The sequence below is a fragment of the Lagenorhynchus albirostris genome, chromosome 18 (assembly GCF_949774975.1).
Source record: "Lagenorhynchus albirostris chromosome 18, mLagAlb1.1, whole genome shotgun sequence".
Lineage (NCBI taxonomy): Eukaryota > Metazoa > Chordata > Mammalia > Artiodactyla > Delphinidae > Lagenorhynchus > Lagenorhynchus albirostris.
This window is the reverse complement of record NC_083112.1, coordinates 16,228,472-16,240,949: the sequence shown is the minus strand read 5'-3', so window position 1 is coordinate 16,240,949 and position 12,478 is coordinate 16,228,472. Positions and strand designations below refer to the sequence as shown.

General features: G+C 35.6%; 1 protein-coding gene across 6 annotated transcripts in view; it reads right to left on the bottom strand.

Moving 5' to 3' along the window:
* The window catches only part of INTS6 (integrator complex subunit 6), a 109,910-nt gene that overhangs the window by 77,516 nt on the left and 19,916 nt on the right, over positions 1–12,478 (bottom strand). For all 6 annotated transcript variants that reach the window (XR_009536729.1, XM_060128995.1, XM_060128994.1 and 3 more), the window contains one exon: positions 7,869–7,958. Coding sequence is in view for 4 of the 6 variants with exons in the window: in XM_060128995.1 (XP_059984978.1) it covers positions 7,869–7,958 (90 nt within the window). In the remaining 2 variants the exon portion in view is untranslated. The remainder of the gene's footprint in view (positions 1–7,868; positions 7,959–12,478) is intronic.

Genomic DNA, 12,478 nt, shown 5'->3' with positions numbered 1-12,478 from the left:
ATATAAATGTATGGTGTGCCACGATTCTTGTACACAACCAAAGTCACTATGCAGCACAAGAAAAATCATTGCTGAATTAATCTAAAATGTACTTTAAGCATTCAAAATTGGAACAATTCATTATGGAAGGGTATTTTAGCAGCAACTCTCTAGAAAGCAAAAATTAAGTGTAACTATCACCAATTCTATGCATATATAAACTTAAAAAAAAAATGCTAGTTATGAACATCCAAATCAGGAATTAAAGCGTAGTAAGGGTAAGAGAAAAACTACGTAGTCCTTTCAATAAAAACTCCTAAGACAGATATAGCAAGCACATGACAGATAATATGAATTAATTACTCCCCCTTTTTTACCCTCTTCTCCTCTACCCTATTCTCATTCTCAGGGTCTAAGAGTCCTCTTCAACACAGCATACCATATGCAGTAACTAAAGACTGGCTGCAGTTTATATAGAAGTTAATATCTGAGGGCTATCCAATAAGTGATTCTAAGTCATATCAAACACAATAAAAAAAAAATTCACAGAAGACCTATTCCATATCCCTTGGACACCCAATTCCCAAGTTTAACAATTCTAAAGGTCAAGAATTAATTTTTATCTTAAACAAAACATACTGCTGTTACTCCAATAAAGATGTAAAAAAAAAAATAACATATTGCTGGCCATGTACATCAAAAACAGTTTTATCTTGTTTTTGTTAAAGCTGTTTATTTTCACAAGTATTTTTTGTAGTTTTAAAAAATATATATTTGTAGTTATGTTCTAAAACTATGGTTTCTAGCCATAGTTGATTCTGATGCATAGTTTCTGTGTATCAAAATCAACTTGGACACATCCAAAAATACAGATTCCCAGGTCCCTGTCCAGATCAATGGAAGCAAAATTTCCAGAATTAGAGCTGAGGCATGTATATTTTATAAAACACTTAGGTGATTCTGATGCAGTCATTTGAAAACTACTTTTCTAAATATCAGTAGTTTATATATGTAAGAGCTAGAATCAGAAGAATAATAGAAACATCTCTAAATGAAATTTTTCTTACATGTATAGCATCTCTTATTGCTTATTGGTTCTGACAGGCTAATAAATGCAGGGTGAAGTTGCTTCACCCTCTGAAATAAAAACTATTTTGATATATCTTAACACGGAATTCTAGATAATAGTTGAGTAACTGTAGCCATACAGCTTCACTAAAGAATGATCAGCCAGCATTTCCTTTTAATTATTCTATTACAGTGTCTGTCTAGAGGCAATCCTTAAGAGTTTTTCTTTCCACATGACCTTGAAAAAAGGTTCTTTCAAAAAGAGTACTGCAAATGTGGACTGCTGAAAATTCACTACAGGTATTAAATATATCATCAACTTCTTTTAATTATGCATTTTTATTATAATTACATATTTTCAAATAATAATAATTGTAGATATTATACATTTCTATAGCACACCAGAAGTAAGGGGTTGAGAGAACACAGCCAAAAATATGGGTAAAAAAGAAAATGCAGGGCTTCCCTGGTGGTGCAGTGGTTGAGAATCTGCCTGCTAATGCAGGGGACACGGGTTTGAGCCCTGGTCTGGGAAGATCCCACATGCTGCGGAGCAACTGGGCCCGTGAGCCACAATTACTGAGCCTGTGCGTCTGGAGCCTGTGCTCCGCAACAAGAGAGGCCGCGATAGTGAGAGGCCCGCACATCGCGATGAAGAGCGGCCTCCGCTTGCCACAACTAGAAAAAGCCCTCGCACAGAAACGAAGACCCAACACAGCCATAAATAAATAAATAAATAAATAAATTTAAATCATATGGGCTTCTAAGAAGACCTCGGCTTAAAAAGAAAAAAAAAGAAAATGCAAATGATCTATATCCAACAAATTCTTAGTAAATGTTCTTGGAAAGTTGAATTGATAGAGACTAACATATTTATATAGTAATGTTACACATATGTTTAGAACATTTGAATCACAAATCAGTAAGACAGGCGCTAATCTTGATAATGAAAGCTCAGAAACGAATTTACACACAGATCTGTTTAATACAGTCTATCATACTACAATGACATCCCTCAAGATTCCTTAGAAGTCTTTTTGAAAAAGAAAAAAATAAAGACAAAATTCCCCAAAATTCTAAGTGTACTGGGAAACAACAATTTTAAATGTGTTTAAAAATCTTTGTAGACACAATTAAAATAGTTTTGACAGCTTACGGCACATATTTTTGGTGACTTTAGTGAAATACAAATATTTTATGGTGGTGGGGAGATGGGATTTCTGAATTATTTCAGATAGTAGAAACAGATTTAAAAATTCTGGATTGTCTTTTAATCAGTATATATATCATGAAGAGTTAAATACAAACTGTAATTATAGATCCTAATTACAGATTATCCTTACAAAAGATAAAACCATTAAACATTGACCAAAATGATCCAGAAAAATCACTAATACCAGTCCACATCTCAAAGACTGATGGGACTTCTGCATCAACTTTTGAGAACTGACAAGTTAAAAGATAAGACCCCAAACTATAGCCACTTGAACACACAGTTGAGGTTACTCAGACATTTCTCTTTCTACAAACATGTGCACTTTCTGAACATCTTCCAAGCAGTTATGAAGGTAGCTGTCCTAGTTTGTCTTAAAAAGCTGGGAAAGCTCATAAGGCAAAAATTTTAATGCCAAAAGCCAACAGGATTTTTATGACTGCAAATATCTTCTCTAAAATGTTAGCCTCCAGGGCAATCATAACTGATCAAGAGATGCAGAAAGAGTCTTCAGCAAATCTCAATATTTGAAAGATAACACTACTATTAGCACTTTCAAGGAAGAGAAAACTAACTGCTACATGATCCTGGAATGTCATTCATCACCAAGAAGGTACTGGCAGGATTTCTTCTGACTACTTTATTGAGCAATATAGTTAGCCATGTGTTCCTGGAATCATAGCACAGAATAGTTTTCCACTGCAAAGGAGTACCAGAGAAGATCTTTGCAAGCAATAAAAACCAGAAAAAAATTTTTTTCTGTAACTCCAACTAAAATTTAGTGATTCTACCAAAACATTTGATACATTAGTAACATAACATGATAAATGGTATTATGAGTATATGACCACAAGTATGTTTATCAACACCAAAGATAAAAAAAAAAACACCAAAGATAACTATTATGGCAATAAGAAATATAAATTTCTTGTGTATCAGAATTCAAAGTCCCATCTAACTCAGAGCTCATAAGTGAAAATACGACAAACAACCAGTTTTACCAAATAGCTACATTTAAAAAGAAAAAAAGTCAAAAAATACACACATACTCTTCCATCACAAGCAGTCATCAAAAGTCCTACAGAGTTATCCAAAAAACACTACACTAGAAATACACTCATGAACGATTCCGACAATGGCCTGGACTTTTATTAAAAGGCCAAAAAAGATCATTAAAATTATAAATTAAGGTAAAATGATTTTATACAGCTCAGGATTTTTGTCCATAATACACACTGTTTCTCTTGTAATTGCTAACATACTGCTAAATGATGAACCGTCACAGAGGAAATGGTATCCCTATATTACTTTGACAAACAAGTTATAAGTAATTAGATCATTCTGGCCTGTACAAATTTAGCCAGGTCAGGAGGCGGTATGGCACCAAGTTTTTCCATTAACTATTTTCTACACTCAAAACAACTTTGTACCAGGTTTCTCTATAACTTTCACAGATATAATCTATGAGCCACATCCTATACCAAATCATCCACAAGATCCTTGCATTTAATCAACATTAAAATGACTATAAAAATTCACATTACACAGGATTTGACATATGTACAAGATAGGTAATATTAACCCTCCCCTCCCTCTTTAGCACTCCCATACACCTAGTAGGCATCTCTAGTTTATCATTCATAAAACCACTTAATAGGCTATCCTCCCCCATAAGACTGTGAACTTAAGAACCAGAAATCCACCTTATTCATCTCTGTTATCTTCACTGACTAGAAATGCCCAGGTCATAATAGTCATTCAAGGGACACTGAGTGAATAAGAACATAATACCTACGTCACAAATGTATAGGAAACGGAAGCAGACAAACAGGAAATCAGGTAAATAGAAGGTAAATTTCCAGAACATACAATAATAGAATCAAACACAAAGACTGCAGATAGCATCAGGGAAAAGGCACTGGGTCTTGAGGGGCTGGGATGTCTTTAGAATTTAGATCAATTCTAATCCAGAATTTGGCAATAATAAATGTTATAACCTTCAGCAAATCACTTTGCCTCCCTGGATCTCAATTTCCTCATTTGTAAAATAAAAAGTAATACTAGATGAGCTCCATGTTTCCTTATATGCCATAAGGATGATTTCAAAGCAGCAGGAAAACTTATTCCTGAAAAATAGCACTGGCAGAACAGATAAAATACACTATGTGAGATAATATAACTCGTAAGCAAAGGGTATTGTATGGGTGGGATGCACAACTCCATAAACAGTAACAGGTCACATTAATAGCAGTCACAGGTAATCAAGAATTATACACATACCTAATGTGGAAATCATCAACACAATCAGTCATTCAATAAATCTTTAAAAAGAATCAAGTTTTGCCAAAGGCAAACGTTACGAGAACTGAAGAGAAAGAGCCAAAGGGAACATTCTGCTTGTTATTTCCTAGTAGAAATTACAACAATACAGATCACATGTACCACACACATGCATACACACATACACACACAAACACAAAAGCAAACAAAAAAGCACCTTTATGCTTTTTATAAATTGATAATTCTCCTCAAAACGAATAACATAATTTAATTACTTGGACTAGAAGAGACCAGCATTCCAGCAATCCCACTACTGTGCATATACCCAGAGAAAACCATAATTCAAAAACACACATGCACCCCAATGTTCAATGCAGCAACCTAAATGCCCATCGACAGACGAATGGATAAAGAAGATGTGGTACATATATACAACGGAGTATTACTCAGCCATAAAAAGGAATGAAATTGAGTTATTTTTAGAGACGTGGATGGACCTAGAGACTGTCATACAGAGTGAAGTAAGTCAGAAAGAGAAAAACAAATACCATATATTAACACATATATATGTGGAATCTAGAAAAATGTTACAGATGAACCGATTTGCAAGGCAGAAATTGAGACACAGACGTAGAGAACAAACATATGGGCACCAAGGGAGGGAAAGTGTGGGGGGGGATGGTGGTGGATGAATTGGGAGATTGGGATTGACATATATATATACTAATATGTATAAAATAGGTAACTTATAAGAACCTGCTGTATAAAAAAATAAATAAATAAAATAAAATTTTTTAAAAATTAAGTTTCCACAATATACACATATAGGGTACATCCTCTGGCCCACAAAATGAGTCTTGTCGGAACATTAAGAACTAAACATGCCGATGATCGAAGAAACTCCTAAACTTGAAACCCAACACAACTCAGAGACCTATGTTCCAACCGCATATCCAAAATAAACCTCTGCCTTATAACAAATGACTTCCACCTCAGATAAGAAGTAGCAGTGATAAATTTTGATCTTGATGACTACCAGACTCAATACAACAATATTTATAATCAATATTTTTAAAATATAAGCTCTGTTCTCAGAACTATGCTAAATATTGTAGAAGATATAAGAGAACTAAAAGGTAAGCTCCTGGCCCACAGGAAAGTCTTCCCAACTTTACTAGCAAGGAGTTTTAGGTTATTATAAACACATAGGTCTATTTCTCCAATATCTTTCCCAAGGACCTAGGAAGAAAGGTGAGCAATTCCAACATCCATGTATATTTCAAGATATGTTTTTAAAGCTAGAGGAGGTCCTACAAAACAAATATTACAAACAAACCAGATCCAGATATATGGGAACAAAATATACTGTACCCCAAAGGGCATTTCTACAAAGGTGGTAAGACCAGAGCACCTTGAATGGATAATCTCACATGTAGGAATATAAATATAAATATAAATGTAAATATAAATGAGAAATACCTTTGAAGTCATCATAACTACAAAACTAAATCATTAGTATTTCTGACCTGATTATTGATATCTCAATCTTTCTCTCAGTCAAATGTTTCAAAAGGAAGGTAAAGTGGGAAAAATCAGTTTGAGAGCTTCAAATTTAAATTTAAGCAACATATTGATTGTTCATGTATATAATCAATGTCCATCTGTTCCTGATAGTGGCAGGATATAATTGGCTATACACATAAACTACGTTTAAGAAAGCCCCAAAATCCGTTAAGTTCAGCTATGGAGTGTTCCAAGGCTACTAATTATGTATAGACTATAAATTATTTAATTATGAATTTTAATCTACCTAAATTTTTCAACTGTTTCTCTATGAATTATATCCTAAACTCCCTTCAACGTCAACTGCTCAAACAAAATAATTCTGGCTCTTTTCCCCTCAAGTCAAGATCAGGCAATAACAATTCTTTACTAGTTCCAATGCTTCATGATAGAACAATACAGTTGTTCTTTTCATTACAGCCTACCAAGCACTTTCATATACATTATTTCATTTCAGTCTTCCAACAGCCCTATGAGGTAAGGCAAGAATTATCACCTTTATTTCACGAACAAGGATAGAAATTTAGGGAAGCTAGGTAACTGATACAAACTTCACTGCTAGAAAGTAGTTGAACAATGACTAGAACCCACGTGTCCTGACTCCATATCCAGTTTGCATTCCACAATGTCACACAAATGAAAGTATTTCTAAAAATTACTGAACTTAAAGACTACACTCTTCCTACTTAATCAAACCGTGTGTAAATACAGTGAGAATTAAAATTAAGATTCTAAATCAAATGCAAGCAGTAAAGAGAGTAGCCTAACCCATCTCCTTTCTACAACAACCTATTTTAATAAACGAAATGTTCAAAAGCAATGTTCAGGGACTTCCCTGGTGGTCCAGTGGTAAAGAATCTGCCTTGCAATGCAGGGGACACAGGTTCAATCCCTGATCAGGGAACTAAGATCCCACATGCTGAGGGGCAACTAAGCCCATGTGCCACAACTACTGAGCTCATGCACTTCAACTAGAGCCTGCGTGCCGCAAACTACAGAGCCCATGTGCCCTGGAGCCTGTGCACCACAACTAGAGAAGAGAAAACCCACACGCCACAACTCGAGAGAAGCCTGCACACCACAACAAAGAGCCCACGCGCCGCAACGAAAGATCCCGCATGCCTCAACAACAAAAAAAAGAGCAGTTCAAATTCTAAACTAAAAACAGCTTAAAGTTAAAATAAACCTCTTGCACTCACCCTATCACATCACACACAACCAACTCTGCACAATGCATGCTAGTAGAGAATACGTGAAGTTAGCTGTAAATTATTTATATGGTATTTGACTTAGAATTAAAATCCTCAAACACCTTCACTTTTCCTAGTTTTAACCTCCTCTTGGCTTGGCTGTACTCTAGTCTAGGAGTCTCCATAGTGCAGTACATATGACAAACCACTGAAATATGGAAAGAAATTATTAGAATGCTGTCTCCATTTTTTTAGCCTGAAAATAAGAATTCATTTTACTAAATTTAATATATGAACTGACACTGTGACCCTCACATAAACTCAAAAATACATATATAATTGAGATGGGTGGTAGGCTCCAAAATTTTTCACAGAAGGGATTCCTATTCAAGAAAATTTAGAGGCCATTGCTACAAACAACAGAGAAAGTAAATGAGTTCTAGGAGCCAGATGACTCTAGATTGCACCAAATAAAGAGCAAACTTACTTAAGGTTTCAATATCCTACAATGTACACATAAATAAAGATTTTTCAACTGCATTTGCATAATCCATGCTGATATAAACATAACTTACCTCATCCTGGACTCCACTGGTAGTAGTCAACTTGCTCCCATCAGTAATTGTAATAATTATTGCTGGCTCCAAAAAAAAAGGGTTTCTTCCCTAAAGTCAAAAAACACATTGATCGTATTAAGGTCTAGAGATCAGCTTAATTTTTCTGAGTAAAAAGTCAATTTTCAGAACAGTATATAAATCCCCCTTTCTTGTTTTTAAATTTTATTTATAGCACATACCTTTTGTACATTTTTTTAAAAGGTTTAGAAGGAAATGTAAACTAAACAGAGGTTAACCTTGAAGGGTTAGAATTAGAAAGAGGAAAAAATGGATTTTTCACTTCTTTCTACATTTTTGTATTATATTAATTTTTACAGTGAGCATCTATATTTATTTAACTAAAAGTATTTAATTCCTTAAAAGGGACCCTACATTTCAATTCTAGTGATTCGACATATCTAGATATTACAAATTAAAATAATAGGTAATTTTCTTTAGAAACTTCTTAAAGAGGAAGGCAAAATACTAGGTGATCCTTTACCAAGTAATCTATGTCTTTAATCAAAGTATCTAACCAAGTGACTAAGTATGGAAGGGCTCTAAGAGCTGGTTCCAAAGAAACACTAGGCCTACCCTGAGCTTAGCAAAATTTAAGAACAGTCCAATGTGAAAAGTTAAAAGTAAGAAGGATGGCTACTTAAAGAAATTGCTTGGCGAGAGGAGTAGAAAAATAACAGCAGCAGAGGCAATGGAACACAGTGGCACAGAGCTCTTAAACGCTCTATAGTTAAGGTGAAATAACTTCAATAACTTCCATCAAATCTCTGGCCAAGTCACTCTATGAGTACTATGATCAATTCTAGGTGACACATTTTGTTAGGGACTCAGATAAACATAAGCTTATCTTTTACATATAAATGACTCTCATTTGAGATACTGAAGCAGATTCTGTATAACTCTTTAAGACAAAACCATGACCAGAGGGTAGAAGTTTCAAGAGGGTAAACCCTAAGCTGGAAATCAAAGGTATCAAATTCTCTGCTACTAACAGTGTTCAAGAAAGGACAGAACAAAGTTGTGTTGCATATGATGTAAAACAGCATACGACAAATGCACACTTTAATGGGCATATGAATCACTTGGTGATCTTAATAAAATGCAGGCTCTGGTTCAATAAGTCTGGGACAAAGACTAAGGTTTCGCATTTCTAACAAGACTGCAGGCTAGGAGACGCTAATGTTCACTGACCATACATAGAATAGCAAGAATGTAGAAGAGTTATATGCATGTAATATCTTGTGGTTCTGTAACATTTTCCTTACATGTATATAACTCTCAATCATTAGCAGATTACAGTACATACTCCGTATTTGTTGAATGAGTTTACCAACACTTTTCACATACGGTAACTGTGATTATAATCTAATCATAAAGTGGGAGCAGGGGGATATCTGGTATATTAAATTTCTTGATCAAGTCAAGAAAGTGTATGTAGGTGGCATATACAGTTTTCAAACTGGTGTCCAAGAAACAATGGTTCCAGGTAGAGAAAACCTCCTCTGCTCATATAAAATTAAAATATGTTGGATACAACCTTTTAAGCTCTCAAATGCACAGTCGCATTCAAATGTTACTAGAACCTTGCAGGAGAAAGACAAGAATTTCCCTTCCCTTCCTCCTCCACAACATTCATGGCAGATGGAACACATTTTGGGAGACATTACATTACACACCATTCACCCCCAACATAAACAATAAATTCTCATAATGCAGATCTTCTCTTTAATCGAGAAATAGGCAATGTTCATATCCCCAACCTCTGAGCTTTGATGGGCTCCATCAAGAAGAATGCTTTTCCTTTTCCCTGCCCACAACCCATCCAATTCCTAATCATTTTTTAAGGCCCAGTTTAAATCTTCCTCTTCTGCCTTGAAACTTTCCCTGATTACTCTGGCCTTGAATAATTCAGCCCTTTCCCTCTCCAAATTTTAATAGTGGTCGTTTTCAAACTTAAGTAAATAAAAGTATAAATATAACATTTCCTCAAATAAAATTGGATTTGGAGTGCTTTCATGGAGTACATTTTGAATCCCGCTTCCCCACAGCATTTATCCTCTCATTCTCATATTTTCAATTTAAATATACAACACCTCACACAACAACGTATATGTATTTAACACTACTGAACTCGACACTTAAAAATGGTTAAGGTGGTAAATTTTGTTATGCGTTTTTACTGCACTTCTTTAAAAATACACCATTTTGTACTGTTTGCTATTGTTTCCTGTTTGAATACACTGAAGGCAAGGATCATGTCATAATTCTTCCTCAGCACCGAGCACAAAATATCTAAGCACTGGACAGTTAAATATTGATTCACTGATTATAGCCTAACATAGACCTGCCCAAGTTCACAGAGCCACTCGGAATTACTCAAACTTCAACAAGCTTCAAAATATATAGATGTTACTTACCTTTACCTCAATATAAATGAGTGCTTCCCAAACTTAACATATAACAATTTGCTAGGCTACAAGGGTATACCACCTCCTTCCTACATATGTCCAACCGTCCATTGTCCATTCATTCATGTTTGTCATTCAATCATTTACTGAGTGGCTATCATATATAGGAATTGTGTTAAGTGCATGATACATAATCACTACTCTCACACATCATAAACGATGTACCTATGTACCTATAATAACTCTCCTCTCCTGGTCTCTACAAATACCATTTTAGCTCAAAAATTAGCAAAGGGAGATAAAGAAAATCAAGAAGTCCTAGTATCTTCGAAACTATTGTACCTCGCTTTCACTCTTAAGCTAAAACTACTTTGGCTGACATGCAAATCTGTTAATGCCACTAGAGCATGGACTAAATACTTGCAAAAGTATCTCTGTATCACCTTTACTTTTTAACCTAAATCAAAGTCATACTTTCTGATCAAAAGTTGGACACCCATCTATTCTTATTTCTGTGTAAGCATGATCAGAATTATCCGCCGAAGGATTGGTCATATTTATAATTAAACGACAATGGTCTACAGTCATTAAGAACTTTACGGATGATGATGTCCACCCAAAAGCTAATATGTACTTTCTAAAGAACCACAATGTCTAAAAGTCAAGTTCAAATGTATTCAAATTTAGCAAAAAGTCTGAGTTATTAAAATTTAAGCTAGGGGCTTCCCTGGTGGCGCAGTGGTTGAGAGTCTGCCTGCCGATGCAGGGGACACGGGTTCGTGCCCCGGTCCGGGAAGATCCCACATGCCGCGGAGTGGCTGGGCCCGTGAGCCATGGCCGCTGAGCCTGCGCGTCCGGAGCCTATGCTCAGCAAAGGGAGAGGCCACAGCAGTGAGAGGCCCACGTACAAAAAAAAAAAAAAAAAAAAAAAAAAATTTAAGCTACATTCAAACACTAAAATCAAAGTTACTTTTTCCTTGACAACAAAGCTTTCAATTGATACTTTACTAGAGTCTTATACACATGATACTCCTCGGAGTCTATGCCTGGAAATACTGTAATAACCAGGTACTTAATAATAACAATAAAGCACTTATATTTATCTCATCTGACCCTAAAAACTTGGTGAGGTAAAATGTTCAGGGAGATTAAACAATATAACCCTCAGTCACACAGTTGTAACTGGCAATGTCAGAACATGATTCCAACTCTAAATCGCATGGTCTTTCTACAGCATCTGAAGGTCCTACTGGTAGCAGCTAAATTCTCTTGAATACAATTCTACACCAACCTGGGTTGTGCCACAGTCACACAACAATGAATGTTATTACAAGTAGTTTGGTTTACTATATTCTATCTGCAGTAAAATTAACTACGTACAGTAGGACTATTCCATTACTTGGTTTCCTGTTGCTCTGTGATGTCTTACCTACCATTTTTTCTATATATAAATCAATATACCACCTCCCAGCAAAAACACAGTAAAACAAAATGCTATATAGATAGATATCATTTACTTTTGAAAACTATATAACTTCAATCAACTTTCACTTTACATACAAACAAAAAAATAAATATTAAGTTTTTAATGACTTTAAATTTTGGAAAATACAGGTAAAGATCAAAGGCAAAGAAAAGTAAAGAAGAATATGGCTATCCTCATTTCATCTGTTTAGTCACTTAACCCTACTGTGCCTAAGATCCCTTCCTTTCTAAGGTGAAAGAGTTTAGTCAAGAATCACAATAAGAAAAGCAATAGTGTTAGTTATGATAAAAATTACAATAATGAGGGACTTCCCTGGTGGTCCAATGGTAAAGAATCCTCCTTACAATGCGGGGGACTTGGGTTCCATCCCTGGTAGGGGAACTAAGATTCCACATGCCATGGGGCAACTAAGCCCACGCACCAGAACTACTGAGCTCGTGCGCCTCAACTAGAAAGCCCGCGTCCTGCAAAACTACAGAGCCCACGCACTCTGGAACCTGTGCGCCACAACTATAGAGCCCACGCACCCTGTAGCCTACACGCCACAACTAGAGAAGAGAAAACCCGCACACCACAAGTAGAGAGAAGCCTGCCCACCACAACAAAGAGTCTGCGTGCCGCAAGGAAAGATCCCAGGTGCCTCATCGAAGATCCCACATGCTGCAACGAAGACCCGA